Source organism: Tetrao urogallus (genome assembly GCF_951394365.1).
Source record: "Tetrao urogallus genome assembly, chromosome: 2".
Classification (NCBI taxonomy): domain Eukaryota; kingdom Metazoa; phylum Chordata; class Aves; order Galliformes; family Phasianidae; genus Tetrao; species Tetrao urogallus.
In genome coordinates, this window is record NC_136814.1 from 4,582,708 (window position 1) to 4,608,457 (window position 25,750).

Consider the following 25,750-nt stretch of genomic DNA (forward strand, 5'->3'; position numbering starts at 1 on the left):
CTTTGTTACCGGGAGACCGCAAGGACCGCAGCTGGGCGCCGCTGGATTGCTGCGACCTGCCGGGAAAGCACAACTGAAGGTATAGGCGTATATATATTTAATGTGTTTATTTTCAAGGATGACGTGTGTGACCATCAGCTGTACAGGGTGCTGCTTCACCGCTCTCGTGCCTGGACGTGTCAGTGACCCAAGAGAGCCCATCTCTGCATTCCCAGCACAAGCTGCCTGGGCTCTGTGAGAACCTTCTGTTCTTATCAGGCCGATCCAGCTTCCTCTGCGGTGATGAAGTCGGTCCTTTACTTGGCTAACTGATTGCTGGCACTCGGTCTTAAATAGAAAATTGCTTCGTGCTCTTCTTTGCCTGGATGATAGTGAGGTGTTGCGACTTACGTAGCTCAGAGATGTGTAGAACAATCAGGCAGCGTGGCTGGTGGATCTGCCTAGCAACTAAATGTTTTAAAGGCAAATTTATACCCGAGAAGAGGAAATAGTGACCGGGGAGGAGTGGCTTTTAGATAATGATGAGCATGAGCTGAAAAACAGCTGGTTATTTTCCTCAAGGACTGGTGACTCCTGTTGGTTCCAGTGCCACAGTGGGAGGCAGCGTCTGCCTGAAGCCTTGAGTCTGCATGACCTTGCAGTCTGCGCTCAGACACAGAATAACAAGTGCAAAAGCAGAAGTGCAGAAGTGCAGAAGCAGCGACTTCTGCAGGGTTGGGTTGTGGTCAGGGGTGAAAACAGGGCCCAGCTCTCCAGTTTTGATTTTCTGCCATGGAGTCGTAAAATGGCTTGGGTTGGAAGGGATCTTAAAGATCATCTAGTTCCAACGACCTGTCACGGGCAGGGCTGCCACCCCCTAGATCAGATATTAGATCATGTTCTGTCTTACGAGAGGGCCTGAACAAGAATGTTTTCCCTTGGAGATTTTGTGAGGAGAGCTGCTTTCTGCGTGTACCGGTAATTCTGGGGACAGGGCTAGTACAAGAAACAGGCTCATCGTCTTGAAGTGAGATCATGAACTTCTGCAAGATGGGGTTTCCTTCAGAGCTTTATTCTTGTTTCAGAATCTCAAAATGTAAAACTTGCACCTTGGCGGCTTCGACTGGTGAGGAACCGAGGTGCCGGCTCACGGCTTCCCTACACGTAGCTCAGAGATGCTAACCTGCTCCCTTCTTTTCCCGCAGCGCCGTCCGGCAGCATGGTGAACGAGAGGCGCGAGGGCGGGCTGCTGGTGCAGCTGGGCCCCCAGCTGCAGGCCTACCCGCAGGAGCTGCTGCGGCAGCGGCGCGGCCCCGACGGCGCCCCGGAGTACCTGGTGCGGTGGCGCGTGGTCGGCGCGGAGGAGCGGGCGGCGGGCGGCGGCGGCGGCGGCTCCTCCGCGAGGCTCCGCTCGGAGAGCGTGGCCATGTGGCTGTCGGCGGAGGAGGTCCGCGCCGGCTGCCCGGCGCTGCTGGGCGAGGGGCAGCGGGCGGGGCCGCGGGCGGAGGAGGAGAGGGCGCCCGGCCCGCCGCCCGCGGCGCCGGACGAGGCGTCGCTGCTGGAGATGAAGGCCGACGTCGGGAGCCTGGTGCGGCGAGCCGGCCGGCAGCTGGCCGGCGGCGGGGCCCCCGCGTCCTCCGTCCTCCACACCGTCCGCGTGCTGAGCGCGTACGCCGGCATCGGCGCGCTGGCGGGCGCCTTCGAGGAGACGGGAGCCCTCGAGCTGCTGACGGAGATGCTGTGCCACGAGGAGAAGGCGATCTGCCGCGGCGCCGGCGAGATGCTGAGGGCTCTGGCTTCGCACGACGCAGGTGGGGGCTGCCGCCGAGGGCGCCGCTCTTTCGGTAGGGCGGGGGCTCGGGGAGCGGGGCCTTGCGGGGCCGTTGGCTCTCTGCCGTCGTCGGTGTGGAGCCTCTCCTCGGGCCCCGCTGAGCGGAGGCTGATCCTGCCCGAGGCTCTCGTCAGAGAGGAGCTGCCGTGGCTCGGAGGTGCCCGATGTGTTGGGCGCAGCCGATGGGTTGCTGTGGGCCAGCAGAAGTGGTGGAGTGTCCGCCTGGCATGTAGTGTCCCACAAGAGTTGTCTGGCTTGTCCTGTCCTGGTGCTGAGTTCGCACTACTGTGGGAACCCTGGGGGGCAGATTGGGGTTAAAATGTGACCCTTATTGTTTCCTGGACATCTGCTTTGGAGTCAGTAGTTTGGGATTGCTGGTTTGGGGGGAATCCAAACAGCCCTTGGGATGCAGAAATGTGTTATTTGGCAGAGCAAAATGTCATCAGTTTAATTCAAAGGATAGACTGCATATCATAGAACCATAGAATCAAAAAGTGGAAAAGGCTACTAAATGATCATCCTGTCCAGTTGCCAACCCATCCCCACCATGCCCGCTGACCATGTCTCTCAGTAACACATCTTCCTGTTTCTTGAACACCTCCAGGGATGGTGACCCCACCACCCTCCTGGACAGCCTATGCCACTGTCTCACTGTTCTTTCAGAGAATAAGTGTTTCCTAGCAGCCAACCCAAACCTCCCCTGGCACAACGTGAGGCCATCCCCTCTCGTCCTATGGCCATTCCCTGGGGGCAGAGGCCGACCCTGTCTCACACAGCCTCCTTTCGGGTTGCTGCAGAGAGCCATAAGGTCTCCCTTGAGCCTCCTCTTCTCCAGACTGAACAGCCCCGGTTCCCTCAGTCGCTCCCTGTCACATTTGTGCCCCAGACCCCTCACAGCTCTGCTGCCCTTCTCTGGACACGCTGCAGCCCTCGGTGTCTTTCCTGCAGTGAGGGCCCAGCACTGAGCGCATCACTCGAGGTGCAGCCTCACCAGGGCCAGTGCGGAGGGACGCTCACCTCCTGCTCCTGCTGGCCACACTCCTGCTGACACACGCCGGGGTGCCGTTGGCCTTCTTGGCCACCTGGGCACACTGCTGGCTCACGTTCAGCCGGCTGTCAGCTAACGGCCTCGCAGCCTTTACCTCCGCACAGCTTGCCAGCCACTGCCCCAAGGCTGAAGCACTGCGTGGGACTTGTGTGACCAAAGTAGAGCACCTGGCACTTGGTCTTGTTGAAGCTCATACAATTGGCCTCTGCGATTTGATCTGGTCTATCCAGATGCAGGTTCCCACTGCCCTCAGGCAGATCAACACTTTCTCACAACTTACTGTCATACTCAAACTTACTAAGGGTGTGTTCAATCCCCTTGTCCAGATAATAAATAAAAATACTAAACAGGGCACTGAGCAGCAGAACAGTTTCTTGCCTTCCAAAGTCTGTCTGATGCAAGGAGGATGATGTAAGAGTGCTCTTTAGTGAGCTTGAATGTTTTCTGTTGTTGTTACAGGGAGTCGGACCTGTATCCTTCTGTCTCTGAGTCAGCAGGATGGCATCGAGCAGCACATGGACTTTGATGGCCGTTACACCTTGCTGGAGCTGTTTGCTGAGATGATGTCCTCTGAAGAGCACTGCGTGTTCTTTGAGGGCATTCATCTTCCCCAGGTAGTGGCAAGGCCTGACAGTTCTGGAATGGGCAGGAATGAGAGTACAGCCTAGAGCTGGCTGATGTCCTGCTTGTTTGGGAAAGAAGGGTGGTTGACAGTAGGCAGCTGAGCAGGACCTGGTATTATGAGGGCTGGCGCAGGGTCTGGGCCTGGCTCGAGGCTGAGGTGCAGTGAGGAAGCAGGAGGAGAGCCTGTCTGTGGGCAGGGTGGGCTGAGAGGAGCTGTGTGCGCAGGCATTGCAGAGCTGTGAATGAGCTGGTGAGGGAGTGAGGTGCTTGGCCAGCTGCGGTCTGACAGCCCTGCCTGTTGCAGATCCCCGGGAAGCAGCTGTTCGCCCTGGTGAAGCGCTACCTGTGCGTCACTTCTCTCCTGGACAAGCTCAACAGCGGCGAGGAGCAGAGCGAGGAGCGGCAGAAGAGCAGCCGTGTGAAGCAGGAGTTTGAGTTCAGCATGGCTATGGCAAACCTCATCTTGGAGCTGGTGCACCTGATGGGCTGGGACCACAGCCACAAGCCGGAGTCACCATCCCAGCAGGAGGCGAAGCCTCGCACCTCCTGCTCCATCTTCCAGCCTAAAACCCCAGCCTGCATTGCTAACCCAGTGGCTGTGCACTCTTCTAACCGTGGTTGCCAGAAAAAGCCAAATTGTGCCTTTCTGACCCCATCAGACTTTGCTGACCGGAGTGACTATGTGGAGTATTTGAAGGCACACCTTGTGTGCGGCATGCGGGTGCGCATGCTGGAGGACTGTGGTGATGTTAGAGCTGGGGATGAGGGCAAGTTTCTTCAGGGCAGTTATAAGATGCACACAGCACAGGTAGGTCGCTAGTGGAAGAAGTCTGGCTGGGATGGCAGAGGGGAAGAGGGGAGTAACGGGTGACTGGTGATTTCTTAATGGTATCTTCATATGTTTGAGGCTGGACTGTAGGTGTACTGTGATTTGGGCTAAATCTGTCCTGTCAAAGAAGTCACCTTTCAGAGCTGAAAGTGACGGTTCTGAAATAAGCTTTCCTGTTGAGTATGATCTGTCCTGCTAAGAGTTCTCAGCTTCTGTAGAGGTGGCTGTATCCTGGGACAGTTGTTTTCCCTGCTTACATCTAGGGGGTAGTTTGGGAACAGGTTAGCTGCACACAGCAAGAGCTACTTGAACACCTTGTGCCTTTAGAAATGCCCTTTGGGTGAGTGGACCTTAAGAACTTGTTACAAAAAAAGAAAGCTGTGAGTGTTGCACTATTGCAGTAGAATTGATGAGCTTGTATCAGAGGTCAGGGAAAAGGCCTCAATACTGTAGGAAGAGCAGAGGGCCTATCTGTTGGCATTCAGCTCTAGCCATCCCCAGAACATCCTGCAAATGTTGTGTGGGTAAGACTATGCTGGAACAGCTGGGCCTAGAGTCAGGCCTGGGGCTGGAAGAGCATTTGAGTGGGCACTGGGAGTTGTTTGCTCCAGCTTGGACTTCTTTCTTGAGACTTCTGTCCTGGAGCCTTAAGTTCAGTGAGGGCTGTTGTGACAATGGGACGGGGAGCTGATGGGCTTTGTGCAACACTCCAGTCTATGTGTGGTTATTTCTGCTCATTGTCTACCATTCTGGTGCTTTGGCCAAGTCTTTGAGCCTGCCCAACCCTGCAGCTAGAGTTGCAATCACTTCTTGTAAGAAGTCAAGCTTTAGCTGACTGTCATCCACAGGTAGAGGGCTGTATCTGCTTCTGTCTTCTATTCAGTCCAGCACTGTGTGAATCATAGGATCACAGAATATCCCAAGTTGGAAGGACCCGTAAGGATCATCGTGTCTGATTCCTGGCTCCAAACGCATAGTTTGGTTATGGAGATAGTTTGAAGCCGGTCTAATTGGTCATGGCTGTACCTCTTCAGCCTCTTCAGCTTAGAGGCTTCCTTACTTCCAGCTGATTTCTGCAGATAGCAGGTAGTCTGCAAAGGGGCCACTCTGCATGTAACTGATACTCAAAAATCAATCAAAAAACCTCACTGATATTTGTAGAAATGCATGACTTCCTAGTGCTCGTTCCAAATCTCTCTTGCTGTAACCAAAGCTTGCTCCTAATCCTTCCAGAGAAAAGGCAGAGAATTTGAAATTACCTTCTGCACATTTAAAGACCATCACTTTTTGTTACATACAAACTCCTTTTTGGCAACTAACTTACCCTGATTACTCCAAGCTCATCAGCTGCCTCTTGGTTTTGGAGCACTTCTTGCAGCTGCAGCTCAACCAGCCAGCTTAAAATGCTCAGAAATGTGCTGGTGGGATGCTGGCAGCCTTATCTGCTGGTGTAGTGGTGGATATTACAAGCACGTGCCTGTACTGGGAGAGCATAACTGCTAGGGCAGTTTGTGCTGTGCCAGTTCAGCTTGCCCATCTTTCTGCTGTTTTCCAGTTCTGTTTTTTCCCCTTCAGACTCCCAAGATCCTGGCTTCAGATTTCTTGCCCAGATCCTCTACTTAATCCCTTTCTTCTCTGGTTTAAAAGTTTCCCATCTGGTGCTCTGTGCTTTTCTGAAGTTTACAATAGAAATTGAGCTTTTAATCTATAAAATCAGTTACTTCACTAAAGAAAATGAATGTGTGTCAACCTGCCGAGCTGAAACTTGACACAGGTTTACATGTTACTTCAAATTTGTTATTTATCTTCAACACCTTTAGTTATTCTTTCCACTAAAATATGCTTTAAAATTGTATGTACTGCTGAAGTCAGAGCACTGGAGCTGTTCTGATGATTTTTATTTTTTTAAACCATTTCTTCCCTCAAATCGTGTGTTCAAGAAACAATTTCTTGTGCTCAAGAAACCTTGAGGTGTTGCACTGAGGGATGTGATTTAGTGGGAAATATTAGTGGTAGGGGGAGGGTTGGGCTGGATGATCTTGGAGGTCTTCTCCAACGATTCAGTAAGCATTGTCTTAAACAACGAACCTGTCTTTAGGTTCATTGATCACTTGAGAACATCTCTGAATAACAGCAATCCTTCCGGATTCCCAGCTGTGCCTTCTGGCAGATTACTTGGCATCTTGTTTCTCTTTCAGTTGCAGATTTGTGTCCCTCTTCCCCCCTGTTGATTTGCTTTCTCTGTCACATGTATTTCAGCAAAACACATCCTTAGTTTTGGACCATGCAGAGATGATTTTTTCGTTGTGGGTCTCCTCTATGCAATGAGTGCTTTGCATCTTGTTTTATTTTAAAGGGGATGGTTAACTTTTGCTCCGTAATGCCTTTACCTGCGCCATCCTAAGGAGATATCCAAAGGAAATATCTTTCAGAGAGATCTTTATTCACTTATTTATGTTGAGCTGAGGTGACTTCCAGTGCACTTAGTCCATCTGGCCCATGAGTTCCTCCTTTTGTTTATTTTTCTGTCTGATAAAGTGGAATGAACCTCCAATTGCTTATTTTGAGTTGGCTTGTTTGTTTGTTTTTGCAATTGCTTTATATTCAGTTAAGGCCTTTGCGTTACTGGCAAAACTAGATCTGAAAGGCAACCAACAGTCAGTGAAGATGTTTTTTGGTGTTTACATTTTCATGTCCATGATTTCTGCCCCTATAAGGGTTGCTTGCCCAGCAGTCTCTAGGAAGTTGAACATCTTGCAGTGGTGCAGCCTTTGGGGATGTCCATCTTTACCCTGCTCTGCATGCTCGTACCTATGTGTGTGTCTGCAGCAGACTCCCAGAGTTAAGTGAGAAGTTTTTGATTCAAACTCTCTGAGGATTTTTCTTTCCATGGGGAGATATCAGGGATCAGGCATCTCAAAATCATCTTTGTAATGTCATTTCTAAATTGCTGTCTTGGACCTTTGCCATCATTCTCTTACTGAAGGGAAACTTGATTGATATCTCTGTTCCTCTTAGAAACTTCTTGTCTTGTGTCTCATACTTGCTTTGTATTGCCAGCTTACCTGTCTTGTTGTCAGCCTTCTGTGTGCCAAATGCAAACTTATATGTGTTTTTCATTGGGGCCGCCCTCTCACGAGTCTCTCATCTCTCCTTTGCTTTGGTTTCTGTTGCTTTCTTTACCTTTCCATATTCTGGATGCAGTGTTGTGTAGTTTTGCCATCATTTCTTGTCCTTCAGTCCTTTATATGACTCCTTATGTGAGCCCTTTGAGATTATGTTTGATGTATTGCCTGTTTGGGTCAGGGATTCTTGAAGGCTAAGTGGTGCTGTGTGTGTTATGGCTTAACTCGGTTTCCTTCCATCTGGGGCTTTCTTGAAGTCTCTCAGCATCTGAACTTCTTGACTTCCCAGCAGCAGAACGAACATGAATGAGTGAGCAAATCTGACCGCCTGATCTGTGTCACCCCTAGGTTTTGTGGCAGTCAACGGGTCAGACCTACTGGATGCATTGGCACATGTTGGAGATGATTGGCTTTGGAGAGGAGCGGGATGATCCTGGTGGTCAGGAGAAAGAGTGTAATCTCAGAGAGAGCTTTAATCTAGACAAAGGTAAGGTTTTGCACTGCTTGTGTGTGTCTGTATCATCTCTTTTTGATTCTGCTATGGCATGTTTTTCAGTGGTGAGCTTTATATGGCTAGGTGTGTTTTTCTTTAGTAGGCTGAATTTAGCAGGCTTTAATAGCTTGATTGTGCAGACTCTTTAAGTAGTCACATGTGGCTGCTTGTAGTATTTTTGAATCCTAGACTTCTGTCATGATACGATAAAGAATACAAAATTTGATTTAAACTCTCTCAAAAATACGTGTTAGAATTGGCTAAACAAACTGCCAAAATAAGAATGTGGACTCTCAGAGGTGAGTCTGCCTTAGAGACTCATATCCACTTAAATAAGAGATAGAGAATTTTAAAAGCATTAACATGCCAACTTCATGTTTAACTTCGTGCCACTCAGTTTGGTGAAAGATGAGTGTGAAATGCACTTATTTCTAAAGACATCTGCAGAATCTCCTGGGATTGGGATCCTTTGATGTAGTCCTCACTCTGGGTGAGGATAGAAGGGAGGATCTACACTTCAAGTACCCCCTCTTTGCTCAGCATCTGATGTGACTCTGGCTAGGGTACTTGATGAAGTAACTCTTTCATCAAGCCCTTGATCGTTGGGTCAGGATTTAACTGCTGCAAGAGATGATACACATGAGAGCAGCAGCTAGTGATCCACTTCTAAAACATTCTTAATGCCAGTAGAAAAAAATGGCTACTTTATTCACTTCTGACTCTTGTAACTAAAGATTAGCTAGCTGCATGTCAGTTTGAACTGGCTGAATTAAAATTAAATTGGTTAAATTTTTTTCTCCATAACTCAAGTTTTGGTAGAAGTATGTGCTCTATTTCCGTGTAAAGCTGTGTGCACTCATCATATCCCATACAGAAATTGAGGTGAAAAAGTAGGTGCATTCTGCTTTGGGTCTTGACATGTGAATAAATCTGCTTTTGCTGGCTAACTGTTGGCAGTCAGCCATGCATATAGTTGCTTGTAGCTTCTTGGCTTGTTAGACCCTCTTCTATTGAGTCTTGAAGAAGTGAGTGTCTAATAACTTGCTTTGGCAGAGAGCTGCAAGTGGTTGCTTAGAAGTTATTAAGTATTGGTTGAGTTTTTCTAAATGATACAGTGAAAATCTAGGCTAATAACAAATGTTATCTCCCTCTCTTGATTTTGAATGAGTTAGTGAAAAGGAGCTTGATAGATACACAGTCTCCCTTTGCTTTTGCCCACAAGTACTTCCTCTGTTTGCCAGCAAGAGGCATTGGCAAAAGAGAAACTCCAGGCAGAATTCTCTTCTTACTTACTGACCATTCAGCAGCTTGGGCCAGCTCTCCTGTCTGCAGACTGAGCCATGTCCTGGCAAAGGCCCTGTGGGAGCAGTCTGGCAGAACAGTAAGCCGTGTGGTCCATGGGCTTCTGCTCTGCAGCCCCAAGAGGCTTCAGAGAAGACTGCAGTCCCCACCTGCCCCGCTCCAGGGCTCTGCTTCCAGCTCTGCTCCCTGCCTCTTGCTGCCCTCTTATCACCTCCCTGTCCCTCACTGGGACGGATCGGGGAGGTCCTCACTGTGGGAGTGAGGGCTGTGCAGCAAAGGATGGCTCTGCGGAGGGAAGCTGACGGTGCCTTTCCTCTCTCTGCTGTCCTGCAGCTGCACAGCCGCTTTTCTCCAAGCCCCCGGGGGGGCTGTACTCGCTGCCTTACCTGGGGGAGCGGCCGAGCAGAGCCGCAGCGACCCTGAGCCGCGCTGAGTGGTGGGAGCTGCTCTTCTTTGTGAAGAAGCTGGAAGCGCAGGAGCAGGAGGAGATCGTCCGACTCATCCAGCGGGAGCGCGCTGAGCAGGTGCGGGCCGGAGCGGCACGGGGAAGCCCGAGGGAGCGGGCGCGCGGTGCTGGGGAAGGGTGTGGGGCTGCGTGTCGGTGCAGCACCTCTGTCCGGTTGGACCCGGGCCGTCCCAGGGGCGCGGGGTCCGTCGCGTGTCCGTGCGGGTTGACGTATCTCCGTCCACGCAGCCGTCGGAGCCGGCCGAGGACGCCCTGCTGCAGCTGCCGGTCCCTGCGGAGCTGGCCCAGAAGGTGCTGCAGGACGTGGAGAAGCGGCTTCGGGGCAGCGCTCAGAGCGAGCTGCGCGGCTCCCGTGTGTACGCCAAGCACTCGGGGAGCGCGGCCGAGCAGCGCGGCGGGGGCGGTGCCACGGCGCGCTCAGAAGGCGATGAGCCCGGAGCTGTGCCGGCCGAGGTGGCGAAGGAAGAGCTTTCCGCAGCCGCGGCCCTCAGGCCGGATTCCCAGCTGTTCCGTGAGCTCCTGGAGAGGGAAGGGCTGCGCTTCTCGCGGGCGGCGGAGCGGAGCGAAGGTGAGGGCCCGACCGAGGGAGGCTGCGGGCGCGGGAGGCGGCCCGGGGGAGGAGGCCGGCGGGTGCCGGGGCTGCGGGCCCAACTCTGGGAGCTGCCGCGGGTGCTGCTGGCGATGTCGCGGCCTCCCTCCCTCCCTCCTGCAGCGTGGGGCGGCTGCGAGGGCGGCTGCCTGGCCGAGGTGCGGCGCGTGGCGGACGCGATCCTGCGCGGTGACTGCGAGGCGGAGCTGCGCGCGGCCGGGCTGCGGCACGTGGTGAAGGTGCTGGAGGAGGACCGGGAGCAGGAGCGGCACTGCAGCGAGGCCCAGGGCGGGCCGGGGACCAGGTGCGGGGCTGAGAGGGGCGGCTCTCGCGTCTCTGTGCCCCAGGTGGGCTCGCGTGGAGCGATCCGAGCGCGGTGGGGCGGCGTGGGCAGGCGAAGGCGGCTCTGGGGGTCCCTGCTGAGGTGCCCTCGGCCGCGCAGGGAGAAGCTGGTGCAGGCGGTGGTGGAGCTGCTGGGCGCTGTGGAGGCCGAGTCGTGCCCGGCGGCGCTGGTGCTGCGGCTGGCGGCCCTGCTGATGGAGAGGTGTGAGTGGTGCGTGCCCTTCGCCACAGAGGGAGGTGTGCGGGCGGTGCTGGCCTGCATGCGGCAGCACGCGGCCTCGGCCCTGGTGCAGCAGGCCGGCCTGGCGGTGAGTGCGTGCGGGAGCTCAGGGGTTGGCGGGGCCCGCTTTGGTGCCCGCCGCCTGCTGAGCCGCTGCGGGCCACGCAGGCCCTGAAGGTGCTGGTGGGAGCCGGAGGTGCCGGCGGGAAGCCGTCGATGCTGAGCCACGCCGACGCGCAGATGATGCGGGAGATCTTTGCCAGCATCGGCTCTGCCTGCGGCGAGGGCTCACCCGGCCTGCTGGCTGCCATCCCCGCTGCCATCCGTGCCATGCAGGGCGTGCCAGGGTAGGGACGGGGCTGGGCGAGTCCTGGGGAGCTCCGCAGCTGGGGAGGAAGGCGCCCACATGGCCGCATCCCTGCAGGGGCTCCTCGGGCGTGCAGAACGGGCTGCTGGTGGTGAGGATGCTGGTGGACGGGCACCGAGGCCTGGCGGAACAGCTGGTGGGCTGTGATCTCCCCACGGTGCTGCAGAGCTGCTGGCGGGCCGGGCGGGACGCCGGCTGCCCCAACGCCATGCTGGCCCTGGGCGTCATCAACCGCCTGGCGGAGCACCGGCTGTCCTGCAGTCCCGAGATGCCAGGTACTGCGCGGGCGGCCCTCCGTGCCACGGCCCCGCAGGCGGGGGCTGAGGATCCCGTCGTGTGCTGCCTGTCCCACAGGCACCGAGGCCCTGCTGCTGGAGGCGAGGGAGGCACGGGTGCCCGCAGGCGGCCTGTGGGACGGCGCGCTGCCCGAGGACGTGGTGGTGGCCCTGGAACGGCAGCTCTGCGGCGTGGCCGCCATGCCTGCGGGTGAGGCATCCCGGCAGCTGCAGGAGCGCCGGTGCTTCCATCCGCTGCTGCGCAGCCTCGAGCTGCCGGGGGTGGAGAAGGCCGTGGGGCTGCGGATCCTCAGGTGGGGCTCGGTCAGAGTGTGGGAGCCCAGGGCAAGGCCGCCTCGTGCCCCAGCCTGAGCGTCGCCGTGTGTCGTGCAGAATCCTGAGCGTGTTCCTGGACGGTTACCGGGAGGACGCGCTGCCCTGGCATGAGTGCGTGGAGCCGTGCCTGTCCTTCCTGAGCGCCCACAGCGGCGACCGTGAGGTGAGAGGGCCGCGGTGCTCCCGGGGGCAGGGAGGGCTGTGCTGCGTGCCGCCGGCTCAGGGCCGTGTCCCCGCAGGTGGTGCAGGAGGCGGTGGGCTTCCTGCACCGCCTGGCTACCGCCAGCAAAGACTGTGCCGTGGGGATGTGCCGTGCGGGCGCCCGTGAGGCTGTGGCCAAAGCCCTGGACAAGCACGGCCCGGCCCTGCCGCTGGCACCGGCCCTGCTAGAGCTGGTGAGCGACTGCGAGAGGCACGCCACGCTCTACAAGAAGCTGACGGGCAGCATCTTGGCCGGCTGCATCCAGGTGGGCTGGGTGTCCAAGCTACCCGGCTTGGGGTGAAGGATGCGGCCCCCACTGACGGCATGGCCCCGTCCCCATCCCCAGGTGGTGCTGGGGCAGATTGAGGAGCACCGCCGCATCCAGCGGCCCATCAGCGTCCCCTTCTTTGACATCTTTCTGCGCAACCTGTGCCGAGGTGAGCGCGAGTGGGAGCCGGGCCCCGTGCCGGTGTGTGTCCCAGCAACAGCTGGAGGCTGCGTGTGCGCTCCCTGCAGGCTCCAGCGTGGAGGTGAAGGAGGACAAGTGCTGGGAGAAGGTGCAGGTCTCCTCCAACCCGCACCGCGCCAGCAAGCTGACGGACAGGAACCCCAAGACCTACTGGGAGTCGAACGGCAGCACCGGCTCCCACTACATCACCATCCACATGCAGTGCGGGGTGGTGGTCAGGTAGGGCTGTGCGGGGAGGAGATGGCTGCGGGGCTCCACGCGTGCTGTCCCTGAGGCCCCCCGCTCGGGCTGCTGGAGGTGGGTGGGGGCTGCGGGGCAGCTCTGTGTTTGCCTCGCCACAGGGAGATGAGCATGCTGGTGGCCAGCGAGGACTCGAGCTACATGCCGGCCCGCGTGGTGGTGCTGGGAGGGGACAGCCCCGCTGATGTCCGTACGGAGCTGAACGCAGTGAGTTGTACCGGTGCTGCTGGGCCGTGGAGGTGATCCTGGCCATGGCTGCACAAGGGCTGACCGGGAGTGCGAGGGTGGCTGCTCTCACTGCCCGCGCTGAGAGCTGCCGTGTGCCCGCAGGTGACCGTCCTGCCCTCGGCCAGCAGGGTGGTGCTGCTGGAGAACATGACACGCTTCTGGCCCGTCATCCAGATCCGGGTGAAGCGGTGCCAGCAGGTGGGAGCTGCAGCCAGCCTGGGGCATGGCAGTGGGTGTCAGGGATGCACCGGGAGCTCAGGGTTGTGCTTTTCCGTAGGGCGGCATCGACACGCGTGTGCGTGGCATCGAGGTGCTGGGGCCCAAGCCCACCTTGTGGCCCATCTTCAAGGAGCAGCTGTGCCGGCGCACGTTCCTCTTCTGCAGTGCTCGGGCGCACGCCTGGTGCCAGGAGATCCACCAGGATCGGGGACAGCTGCTGCAGCTCTTTGGCAAGTGAGTGGTGCGTGGGCTGTGCTGTCTGTCCCTGGGGTCCCGAGGCGGCAGGGGTGGTGCAGGCAGCCCGAGGGGGCACCGTGGGGCTGAGTCCTGCCCTAGGAGGAGTGGGGCTGCGGCCAGGCGAGGCGGTTCCGTGTGCGGTCGGTGGGCGTTTGGTGCCGTCCCGTGCTGCCCCCTGTCCGTTTCAGGCTGAACCGGGCATTACAGCACGAGCAAGACTTCGCCGACCGCTTCCTTCCCGATAACGAGGCGGCCCGAGCCCTGGGCAGGGCGTGCTGGGAGGCCCTGGTGACCCCCGTGGTGCAGAGCATCACCAGCCCAGGTACCGCCGTCCTCCCGGGCCCTCCCCGCAGTGCCCGAGGCTCCCCCTGAGTCTCTGCGTCCCGGCAGACCCGAGCGGCATCAGCCCCCTGGCCTGGCTGCTGGGCGAGTACCTGGGGAGCGCAGAGCAGTCCCACGGTGGCGCCTTCGGTTCCTGTGTGCGGCGCCTGACCCAGCTCCTGGTGCTCGTGGACCCGGGCGCGGAGCCGGCGGAGGCAGGAGCAGCCAGTGAGCGCAGGGTCGCCTTCGTGTGGGGCCGGGCAAGGGGTGGCGGCGTGCGGGGCTGAGCCTCAGCCATGTCTTGGCAGGCGGGAAGGAGGGCAGGAACAAGGAGGCGCCAGCCCGGGTGGCGGTGGCAGAGAAGTCTGGCGGCCTGCGGGATGCGGTGCGGTGCTGGCGTGGCGTGGTGCAGCGGCAGGTAGGGTGCGGGGCGGTGGGTGCCGGCTGGGCCCGTGTCGGTCCCGCTGCAGCTCACCCCTCGGCCGTGCCCGCAGGTGCAGCGGTTCCTGGAGATGTCGGGGCAGGCACCGGACGTTGTGGAGCGGTACTGTGCGCTGTACTGGCGCCTGCGCGGTGCCACGGAGGAGCTCTTCGGGCAGCGGGCTGCCTTCGTGGCAGCCCTGGGCCAGGGCTTCGCCGGGGCTCTGCAGCGGCTCTCCTTCCTGACCACCCTGCACGTGAGTCCAGGGCCCAGCGTGGCCCTCGCCGGCACCTGTGCGCAGCTGTGGTCATGCAGCCCGGGTGTGCTCCCTGCCTGGGCTGGGTCAGCGTGTCCCCTTCCGAGTGCCCAGGGGCTTCCTGTTGTCCCTGGGTCCCCGCTGCGGCTGCCCCGTGCCCACACGGCCATTCCTGTTCCTGCACAGGTGAGCGAGCGGTTCGCCCGCTACCTGGACAGGAAGGTGCAGGAGCTGCGTGGGTCTGAGGGCAGCACAGGGCAGCTGCAGCAGATCCTGGAGCCCTTCATCATCTTCGGTGGCCTGGAGTTCGCCCACACCTTCGAGCACTTCTACCGGTGAGTGCACTGCCCCTGCTGTGCCTTGGGGAGGGGAGGGCAGTGGGGCCCCAGGGCTCCGTGGCCCTGCAGGGGCCTGTCCCGGCTGTGGTGGGGCCAGCAGCCGCATGGCTGAATTAGCCCTGACCCATGGCTGTGGCAGGCTGTACCTGGGGGACCGGCTGCTGGCGCAGGGGCCCTCCTGGCTGGAAGGGGCCGTGGTGGAGCAGATGGGGCCGTGCTTCCCCCGCCGCTTCCCCCAGGAGATGCTGAGTGACCTGGCGGAGTCGGAGGAGCTGCGGCGGCTCTTCCGCCTCTTCCGGCTGCAGGAGCGAGACCGGCGGCTGCTGGAGCGTGGCCTGGGCACAGAGAGCCCCGAGGCTGAGGTGAGGGGCAGAGGGCTGGGGTCAGGGGCTGCCCTGTTCTGGCAGGGTCCCGGACCCGTCCTGAGCCGCCCTCCGTCCCCAGGCTCCAGGGGAGGCCCCCATGGCAGATACGCCGGAGGTGGAGGTGCTGGTGCTGTCCCCGCGCTGCTGGCCCGTGTCCCCGCCGTGCTACATGGAGGAGCCCCGGAGGTTCTTCCCGGCGGCGCTGAGCTCCCCGCTGGATGAGTTCACGGCCTTCTGGCGGCACAGTGAGTGCGGTGGATGTGGGGTCAGGCTCCCAGCCGGCGGTGCGGGGGCACCGGGAGCGCCTGCGAGGCTGACGCTGCCCTGGCAGGCCAGAGCCGGCTGGGCTGGGGGTGCACGAGGCCCCGGTGGCTGCAGTGGACGTGGCTGGGCCACGCTGAGCTGCGCTTCGGAGACTGCGTCCTCCACGTGTCCACGCTGCAGATGTACATCCTGCTGCGCTTCAACAGCACTGAGGTAGGAGCCGGGGCCGTAGAGCCAGAGGGACGTGGCTGGTGCTGCCTTCTGGGGGGGCTTCCAGCAGTGCTTGTGGCAGGGATGTTCCTGCCTGGCCATCGCTCTCCGTTCCTCTGCAGGAGGTGGCGGTAGAGGCTCTGCTGCAGGCGACGGGGCTCCCTGCCGAGCTGGTGCACCAGGCCCTGGCCCCGCTGACCCGCGGTGATGGCATCCTGGTGCAGAGCTGCACCCAGGGGGGTGAGTGTGGGGCTGGGTATCTCCCTGGGGCAGTGCTGGCCTGGCTCCTTGTGGTGCTAGGTGGGGAAGTGGGAGTTTGAGATGTAAGTAATTGGGCTGGGTGCATCTGGCTGCTGACACCTGGATCTGGGTGTGAGGTTAGGGCAGGAAGCTGGAGCCGAGACTGACTGTGGGGTTTGGAAATGGCATGCGGGGCCCCAATCTCTGTGGTTGGCTGGGTGTGAGGTCTTTGCATGGTGTTGAGTATTGTGTGAACGTGATGAGCTTGAGGCTGTGTGGGGGGGACTGGGATCAGGGTGGGAGCTACAGAGGCAGCAGCGGGAGGCCCCAGGTTGGCTCCAGCAGCCACACAGGCCTCCTGGGGCTCCTTCAGGGACCAGCTCGGGGCCTGGCTGACCGTGGGCCGGGTGCAGCTCCAGGTGCCCTGCGGCTGAACCGGGCGGCCCTGGCCCATGCCTCTGGCCGCCAGCTGAGGCTGCTGCCCCGGCAGAGGTACCTGCGGGCAGAGAGGGCTGAGAGCAGTGCCTTGGAGAGGAAAAGGAATGTCCTCTGCTGCCTCATCACCCGCATCCTCAAGGCGGAAAAGCAGCTGCACATCGATAACCTGGTGTTTAAGGTACAGAGGCTGAAGGTTTGGTGGGCAGAGAGGGGCTGCCGGGTGATGAGTGAAGAGTGATGCGTTCTTGTGCTGCTGCAGGTGATCGATGCCTGTGAGAAGGGTGAGCTGGGGCCAGGCCTGCAGTTCCTGAGCTTCTGCTGTCACAGTGTGGACGTGCTGTCCTGTGTCCTGCACCTGCTGAACCAGGGCTACCTCCGGCGCCAGGACGAGAGGCCTCATGTCCTGGAGTACGTCTCTGCTGAACGCACATCACCTCTTGGAGGCCAGGCACAGATGGTTTTCCACAGAAGACTGCCGGACTCTTGTTTGGATGAGAACAACACAGACTGTCTGAATTGGTAGGGATGCATGTCACCTGGGGGTTGTTCATCTCCATGTTGTACAAATGTGACACATTGTTCCATTTTAGGTTGAATCCCAGCATAGAAAGATCAGAAGAGTTTTTGCTGGCAATGCTGCAAGTGCCAATGGGGCACACACTTAGTCTGGAGGAAGCAAAGCTGCTCATGAATCAGACAGTACAACAGGTCCAGGATACCCTGAGCATCTCAGAGGATGTTGCTCAACACCTCCTAATGCACTGCAGGTGGAATGTGGATTTTCTGATCCAATGTTATGTAGAGGACCGTGAATCTCTGCTCATCTCCTCGGGGCTCCAGGTGGAAAATGCCCAGCATCCTCCAAGCCCAGGAACCCACTGCCCAGTGTGTGTGAACCAGCTGTGTCCCACTGAGAAGCCACCCACCCTCTGCTGCATGCATTACTGCTGCAAGGTGAATATCAGAGTCTTTAGCTCCTGTAAGTTGGCAGGGATTGCTGCTGTCTAGTTGAAGCAGCTGTTCTTTCTCTGAAGGTATCGAGTGATTTTCACAGAGCTCATACTTGTTAGCTTCCTTATTTGTTGTGATCCTTCAGCTTAGAATTAATCTGTTCCCATTCTTGTGCTTTTGCGTATTTAATGATGGTTCCATGTGCCCTCTGCTGGGTGGAGGGGCTCCTGGGCTGGGATTTCTCCTTCACGTGACCCAAGTGTTGTAGCTCCTGTCTAGCTCTGATCTCTCCTGTATTTTCACAGCCTTGCTGGAATGAGTATCTCACAACTCGCATTGAACAGAACATGGTCCTCAGTTGCACCTGTCCCATCTCTGAGTGCTGTGCACAGCCGACCACAGCATTCATCTGTTCCATTGTTTCCTCCAAGGAGGTTATAGCCAAGGTGAGGTGTACGAGAGGTGGTTACTGGGTATCCAAGCTATGTTCCATTTTGGTCACTGCAAAGCAGATAATCTTGCTGCTACTTTTCTCCATCACATATTTAAGGCTGGTTTACGCAGTCATCAGAAGCAGCGGGAGCTGCTTGTTCTGATGCGGGTGTTACTTTTTTTCCCTTCTTTCAGTTCTTAGTTACTGCTTAGAGCTGAATCCCTTCCCCACCTAGTGGCAGAGTTGTGGCTGTTGCATGACTGCCTTTAGTATCCTGTGTGAACAGTTAGATGGAGAAATGCACAGTAGTCACAAAGACTGCTCTCATCATATCACTTCAGCTCTGCAAACTGGCAACCAAAACGGGCAAGGGCATATAAAACCATTTTATTCAATGTATCCTTTATATCTTTTGTTTAAGAAGTATTTGGCAGTTTACTGCATGCATCTGGGCACGGAATTCTTACTGGTTTTTCAAATCTCATGGTCCCACTTGTCTCAGAGCAGGATTTTGTATCCTTTAGCTATGGTTATTTTACTGTTTTTACTGCCAGCTTTAAAAGGTTGCTCAGATGCTCTCACTGAAATGTTGTCTGTCTCCTTTTCTGCTTAGCAGTGGGATGGCTGGAGCTTTAGTGCCTTAACACAGAGCCGCATAGAATAATTTAGGTTGCAATAATATCGTCCAACTCTGTGCTCAAAATAGCCAGCTTCTTGAGTGAAGATCTAACAGTTCTAACACTGATGTTAAAACATATTGCTCCAGGTTCAGCCCTTTGCATCTTCCATTTAGGTAGCTCTAGGCAGTGATAAGAGGCCTCTGTGTGCTGCCTTCTCTCCAGGCTGAGCAAACCCAGCTCTCTCAGTGTCCTCTCATACATCTCATACTCTAGTCTCTGACTGTTTTGGTGGCCTGTGGACTGCACCTCTATTCTGTTAATGTCTGTTTTGTACTCGGAAGCCCAAACAGTTGCTAGTTGTCCACTTGTGACAGCAGTACCAATAGCTGTGAGAAATCTCCTCTCTTGCCTGCTCCCTGCACTCTTGCTGATACAAGAGTTTTTATCCCCAGAGGTGCCTTCCAGTTCTTAGCTGTTCTACATTTCTATGAAATAATCTCCTGATATGAGATGAGGCGTGGGGTAAAGACACAAAAGGTACAAAATACCAAACTAGTTCAGTGCTTTTCTGTTGCAAGCAGTTGTTGATGTGGGTGTAGAGCCCAGAGGTTCCAGACCCCAGGTGTAAAGCCTAGCTATCCAGATTCTCTGCCTTATGTCTCTTCTCTGGCTTCTCCTTACAGTATGAAAAAGCCCTTCTCAGGTGCTATGTGGAATGTTGTTCCAACCTGACATGGTGCACCAACCCTCAGGGCTGTGATCAGATCCTTCTTAAGGACGGACTTGGTTATGAAGCAGCCTGTTCCAAGTGCTCCTGGATATCTTGTTTCAACTGCAACTTCCCAGAGGTGAGGCTGAACTGAATTGCAGGCTTTGCTGCCTTGGGTTTGGCGCTTACCTTTCTGTTTTTGTGTGGTTGACTGTCTCTCCCTTTCAGGCCCATTATCCTGCTAGCTGCAGCCACATGTCTCAGTGGGTGGACGACGATGGCTACTATGAGGGAATGACAAGTGAAGCCCAAAGCAAGCATCTGGCTAAACTCATTTCAAAGCACTGTCCAAACTGCCAAGCTCAGATAGAGAAAAACGAGGGGTGTCTGCAGTGAGTATCCATTCTTGTTTGGTACTTAGTACAGGAAGGTGCAAAGACACAGTTAGCTCCACTGTGCTGTGTTACTGAAGGAAGAGATGAGGTTTCATGTAGATCTCACTCTAAATTGCAGAGTGCTTAGTTTTCCCTTCTCTATAAGGTGGTACTCTGAGATTGTGCTGCCTCTTCTCCTTGTTTGCTACTGGAGACACAATAGTTGGGTTTTTTTTCTTTTTTAAAAAGCATCATTTACTTCCAGCAAAACTTCAAAAAATACCTGCATGGAAATGCATAGTAATGAGAGAATGAGAGTGACTGGGCTGCATGCTTCAGCCCTGTGGCGTAGGGGAGCACTGGGAGTAACTGTTTTCAAGCAGCTTTTAGGACTGAATGATTCCCATTGTTCTTGTCCATCCATGCAGTATGACGTGTGCCAAGTGTAATCATGGCTTCTGCTGGCGTTGCCTCAAGCCCTGGAGGCCAACTCATAAAGATTACTACAACTGCTCTGTTATGGTAAGTAGTTTGCTCTGTCCCAGTGGTTTGTGGTTGTGTCCAGATACACCTGGCCTCTCAGGCAGAGGCTGAAGATACAAAGGGAGGTGGGAGGCAAATGGATGAGACCAGGCTCTTCTCGGTGGTGTGTAGAGATAGGACAAGGAGCAGTGGCCTAATACTTGACATAGGAAGTTCTGTACTAACATGTGGTAGAACTTCTATATGGTAAGGGCAACAGAGCACTGGAGCAGGCTGCCCAGAGAGGTGGTAGACTCTCCGTCTGTGGAGATATTCAAGACCCATCTGGATGCCTACCTGTGTGACCTGTTGGAGGGAACTGCTTTAGCAGGGAGTTGGCCTCGAGGATCTCTTGAGTTCCCTTCCAGCTCCTGCAATTCTGTGATTTTGTGATCTCTACTTCTGCCCTTTTCTGTGGGCTCAACATCAAGCACTTGCCACTGATACTGACAATATTGTCAAAGCCTGTATCTGTGGTAGCCATTTCCAGGCAATACTGGCACCTGTGGGGAGTTGTTACAGGTTACTTCTACCTGTCTTTTCAGGTGAGTAAAGCAGCTTGGCAGGAGAAGCGTTTTCAGGATTACAATGAGAGATGCACCTTTCACCATCGTGCGAGGGTAAGGCCTCCTTTTTTTATTTGTAGAAGCTTTGTTGCCCCAGCCCTGGTGTCAGTTTCAGTTGTGTCTCAATGCATTTCACCTGAAGCTTAGAAACAGGCTTCAGGTCCTGGTGAGGATGGCTGGTTCTGGCACCCTTGGTCTGGCATAAGGGATAGTTCTTGGTCTGCTTTCTTCTGTCAAGTCTGTGGAAATGCAGCACCTAACTTGTGGTGTTTCACCTGCTCAGACTGATGCAGTAGTTGAAAGCAGTGGCAAAGAGGACTGAAGGCTGAACTCTGCCTAGAGCTGAGTTGCTGTGAAAGATTAAAGCTGTAGCACAGTAGAGATGCTGTAGTTGGATGCAGATGGGTTGCTCTCCTGCTGCTTGTATTTTCTGTTTTGGTGCTTTAGAGTGTGCAGCAATTATCCGTGTGAAAGGTGTTGTTTTTTTTGATCTTGTGGAGCTTGAAACTGACTTTTTTCTCTCCTGTGGTTATTGCAGGAATTTGCTGTGAGTCTGAGGAGCAGGGTTTCTTCTATGAGTGAGATACCGAAAATTAGGACTTTGACTTTTGTTCTCCATGCCTGCAAAGTGCTGGAACAGGCACGGAAGGTAAGACTGGATAACAAGTTTAGGCTTTATTTTTTTTTAAAGTGTGTTATGCTTTTCTTAAAGTAACAAGATGCCATTAGGATGACCTTGCTGTAATCTAACAAGGGGAGGCAGAAATACCTCAAGGGGAGCAGTAGCATCAGAAAAGAAGAAAGGCCTTTCTCAGAAAGGCTCACCTTTCTGAGCTGGGCTTCCTCTGCAGTGCTTCTCATGGCTGGATCATAAGAAACAGCTGAAGTTTACACCTTGGAATCAGCACAGGTGTTAGAGTTAGTCTAGAGTTAGTCTTAGAGTTGACTTGGCCCGCTCTGGTTTGAAATGCCCTAGTGGTGGGCACTTACCTTTGGAGAACTCTCCGGATGCTGATACATTTAGGAAGTCTCTCTTGATGGTCATGATTTTTCTTTCTTCACTGCATGATGAGCTGTAGGTATTTTAGGTGCACTCACTTAGCAAGGCACGCCATGCTGGCTGTATTATGAAGGATTTGTAGTGCAGCCCCTGGATCTGTGCAGCAAATCTGTAGCAGGATAGACCTGCAATGTTTTCTTTCCCCTGAAACCTGGGGAGAATATGGGAATTGCCTTTACCATGCATACCTTCTTTGTACGGACAGATCTGATTTTGAGAAACACTTGGAACAAGAGAATCTGCCCTGTTTTGTCTTCTCAGTATGGCAATCCCCGTGTTTGCTAGGGTACACATCATTGTTTCCTGCTGCTGCTGGCTTTTCTGGCCTTCTTTCTTTAAATAGAAACAGTGGTCTTGTTCTTGCTGGGTACCTGGATGGCTTTTAGCAGTCGATCATCCTTAGCAGAAGCTTGTCAGTTCTTGAGATTATTTCATCCTGGGCTCTTGGGGCTGAGTAGCGCCGTATTTGCTTTCCCTTGGCTTCAGTTCTGCATGTTCAGTGCCATGTGAGTTCAACCCAGGTGCCCAGCAGTGGGTAGGTTCTGTGCACTGATTGTTCTGACACGTTCCCTGTTGGTCATCGCACTTGTTAGGCGTTTGCAGTCTGTGTTCTTGTGATGTTTTGTGAGTTGGTAACAATTTGGTATTTCTGACTTAAATTCAAAATAATGACACTTTCATTTTCAGTTTAAATTTTATGAGTAGGTCTTGGTGGCCTGGCTCTGCTGTCACTTGGCATCATGGTTTACTGGGCTGTTACCACAGACAGAAATGTGCCAGACTTCTCTCAGCCATTGATCCTGAGGACTGGAAGAATTTGGTGCTGTTCTCCTTCTTTCCTTCCCCACGCTGAAGCAGAATGCTTAACAGCATGGTCTGTACTGCTCCAGGTGCTGGCCTACTCCTGTGTGTACAGCTATTATAACCAGGACACGGAAAGCGTCGATATTGTGGAACAGCAGACTGAGAGCCTGGAGCTTCACACAAATGCTCTGCAGATCCTTCTAGGTAAGTCCCACAGTCTCTCCAAGGTACTGACTAGCAGTTGCAGATATGTGGTTCAAAGGGTGATGGCTCTGTAGTGCATAGCTGTAGGGCAATAGCATACACACCAGCACCTGGCAGGTATCTGGTCACAATTCCCAGCATGTTTCTGACTTCTCAGTGTCATTTGGGGGAAGTAATTTGGCTGCTAGCACAGTTTGATGCAGTAATAAGCAATATGCTTCCCTCTGAAGGAGGAATGTATTTGCACAAGGAATCTAAGTAGCTGTGACTGGCTTGGTAATGAGCTCAGAGACTTGTTTTCTGCTTTAGAACATGGGGAGCAGTGTGATTTTTTTTGATCTCGAATTGTAGAGGAAACCCTGCTGCGGTTCCAGGACCTGGCTTCTTCTCTTCGGCTTCTGAAAGCAGAGCATTTCAGTACTGGTTTGGAGTTGGTGCATCGGATCAAGGAGCGTCTCTTTGCAATTCTCTGGCACTCCACACAGGTGAAGTGTCTGGGATCAACAGGTGGCTTGTCCTGCTCTGATCTGGTTTGATTTTGGCCAGCCTAGAGAAGGGCTTGATTAGCTGAGGGTACAGACTGTGAGGTGCTGTGAGTACGTGTGGGTGTTGGGAAGGGGTTTGCAGTACAAAGTAGACCTCACATTACATATTGTCTCTCTCTTCTGGCTGTTTTTCCATGCTGGCAGGATTTCCGTATTGGGCTTGAGGCTTTGGCAGATCCTGCTCAGACTAAAGTGAAACTCTCAAATGTGCCTTCTTCGTCCCCTGCCTCTTTAGGGTGAGTTTTCTTCACAGGGTAACAAGGAAAGGTGGTGAGTGCAGAAGCAAACACAGGTAGTTTTCTCCTGTGCTCACTGAAATGCAGAATAGTTAATGAAATATATTGATTTCTTGTGTCCTGAATTGTGGTTTGAAATGAGAAGGTAAGTAACAGTTGTGTAGTGGAGGTTTCGCTGGGTTCTCTTAGGCTATAGTCAAGAGAGCTCCATTGTTGGCAGACCCAGTTATGGATGTTGCTCTACCTGGACTCTCCTGGGTTCTTCCATAGAGTCACCTGCTCTTTCTTCAGAGGTGTGTTAGAGATCTGAGAGGTAACTGAATGAGAACAACAAGAAGAACACACTTGGAGAGAAATAGAAGGGCCTAGCACTTGCTTTAGCAAGGGACTGGAAAAGACACAGCTGTAAAATAGTGTGTTGAGAGGTGAAATTAATGGTTTCTTGTGACCCTCATCCGGAGTACTGAGCTGGAAGTTGTTAAATGTGATTGAAAGGTGAGGAATTTAAAGCAAAGTCCCCTTCTGTACGATACACTGCTTAAACCAAAGGGCACAGCTGGTAGATGCAGTCCCACTGTGACCAAACCCTTGGACAGCTGCTGTGTTTCTGGGAGCTAAACGGGGTATGCTGAGGATTGCAAGAAGAAATGACAGATAGGTCAGGAGAGACTCCGTTTTAGGCAGGGTTTCTTATTTCTTCCAAGGAGGCTGAGACTCCAGAGCTGCTGACTGCAGTATGTTGGCCTGTCCAGAGGTGGCTTACTGGCACATCCCTGTGCTGCATGTGTGGATAAAGCCATTTAATCACCACTTTATAGGTGTATCTGCGTAGCTGCTGAATTCCTAAGACATAGGAATCTTTGGCAGAGGTTGCAGAGGTGATGGAGGTGGGAAGGACAAGGGTAGTGGGGCTGGGTCACAGTTGCTGCTCTGATATTCTTCTCTTCACCAGGCCCAAAAGTGCCATCTTAGGCGAGTCCCCCAACACAGATGAAGATGGCAGTGAGGCTGAAGATGAGGAGTATGAACCACACTGGCAGGAAGACTATGATGATGATGATGACGACGACCTGGATGAAGACAACTTTCTGTTTTACGATGAGTCAGATAACCTTGATTGTGACTCCTACTTTGATGATGATGATGCCTATGACTAGAGGCGGACTGTTGTCATCCAACCTTCCAGCCTGGGTCTCTGCCTCCAGGCTGCAGTGACAGGTTTATCTTTGTGTCTTTCCTCAAAGACAGTGAGGAGCTCCCAGGCAGAATTAAGAGACATATTTGTTGGGAGCTGCTTCCTCCTTAACTCCCCTTTAATGTGCACAACTGTTGCTCTGGTCAGATGGGCTGTGTTACTGTGGTCACACTTCCCAGAAAAGCATCTCTTGTTTCTATTTCCACCCTATTTACACTCATGTAGTTGAGTTAGAAAGTCACAGCTTGGTTCCAAATTGAGGACTGTGTGGCACCTGTTAAAGAGTTCAGTCCTTTGCAGTGATCTCCTCAAGTGCTGTGGCAGATGTCCTCGCATGACGCTGTATAATCTAGCCAGTGTATAGAAATATTGTGAAGCAATGTGTTAACACTCAAGCCAAAGCCAAAGCCTGGAGCTGATGGGGTTCCCTCCAGAGCCACAGACGGACATGGCTCAGTGCATTCCTCCATCTGAGGGGAACACTGTTTTTACTGTTTGTTCTTGGAGCTGTCTTCTCTATGAGGCAGGATGGGCTGTTACAGTATAGGCACACGTTTGCAGGGCTGCATTTAGGTGTATAAATGCATGCATGTACATACATCTATAAAAAATATATACATGCACAGGGGTTGTTTGGAATGTACGTTATCTTTTCAAAAAACAAAACAACAACCCTGAAGAACAAGGGTTGAAAAAATCTCTTTATAAAAGTTTTTCTTTCCTAACGCTAGCCTCCTTGTGGTCAATAGGGGACATGACATGGGTGCAGGGGGAGAGAGGAAAAGATCTAGACGAGCTCAGTCCAGGAGTTGTGACATTGATGAGGGTTTGGGATCCTTGCCCATTCAGACAGAAGGATGGCAAAGAGGACAGAGTGCCGGGGGGGAGGGAAACAAGAAGTTCTCCTTGAAGTGTATTGCTGATAGAAAGAAGAACCTTCAATATAAACCCTCGTCTTAAGCCAAAGCTCTAAACCACGACCCAAAGCCGGACAGCATCCTCCAAGCACGCAGATGAAGGCAATCCCTTTAATCTCACAGCACTCCCAGAGCCCTGCTAGAGCTAGGGTTGTGCAGACAGGCAGGTGGAACAGAGATTCACTCTCTCCGTGCTCATTATCCAGCTTTCTCTTTGTCCTCTAGTTTTGTCTCCTGTAAAGCCTCTGCCTGCCCTCCTGGTGTCTCCCCAGCACACATCTCCAGGCCAGAGCTGGCTGCCAGCCTCCATCATGTTCTGAGCCACGCTCTGGCACTTGGA

At 54.4% G+C, this 25,750-nt stretch overlaps 1 protein-coding gene across 1 annotated transcript; it reads left to right on the forward strand.

The window, feature by feature from the left end:
* Positions 1–1,198: 1,198 nt before the first annotated feature.
* LOC306944194 (cullin-9-like) lies at positions 1,199–24,455 on the forward strand (the record flags this gene model as incomplete). The annotated part of the gene is made up of 40 exons (XM_079532663.1): positions 1,199–1,790; positions 3,318–3,472; positions 3,787–4,290; positions 7,785–7,923; positions 9,565–9,755; positions 9,926–10,265; positions 10,410–10,590; positions 10,729–10,936; positions 11,017–11,195; positions 11,273–11,490; positions 11,570–11,804; positions 11,884–11,989; positions 12,066–12,293; positions 12,375–12,465; positions 12,545–12,716; positions 12,839–12,944; positions 13,068–13,163; positions 13,243–13,418; positions 13,610–13,743; positions 13,812–13,970; positions 14,051–14,160; positions 14,237–14,419; positions 14,606–14,754; positions 14,897–15,119; positions 15,202–15,367; positions 15,454–15,599; positions 15,719–15,836; positions 16,250–16,452; positions 16,534–16,793; positions 16,865–17,228; positions 17,531–17,671; positions 18,962–19,126; positions 19,216–19,379; positions 19,790–19,883; positions 20,429–20,503; positions 20,988–21,098; positions 22,400–22,517; positions 22,869–23,002; positions 23,207–23,298; positions 24,251–24,455. 40 exons carry the CDS (start codon positions 1,199–1,201, stop codon positions 24,453–24,455), a joined length of 7,431 nt encoding a protein of 2,476 aa, XP_079388789.1.
* Between the last annotated feature and the right edge of the window lie 1,295 nt (positions 24,456–25,750).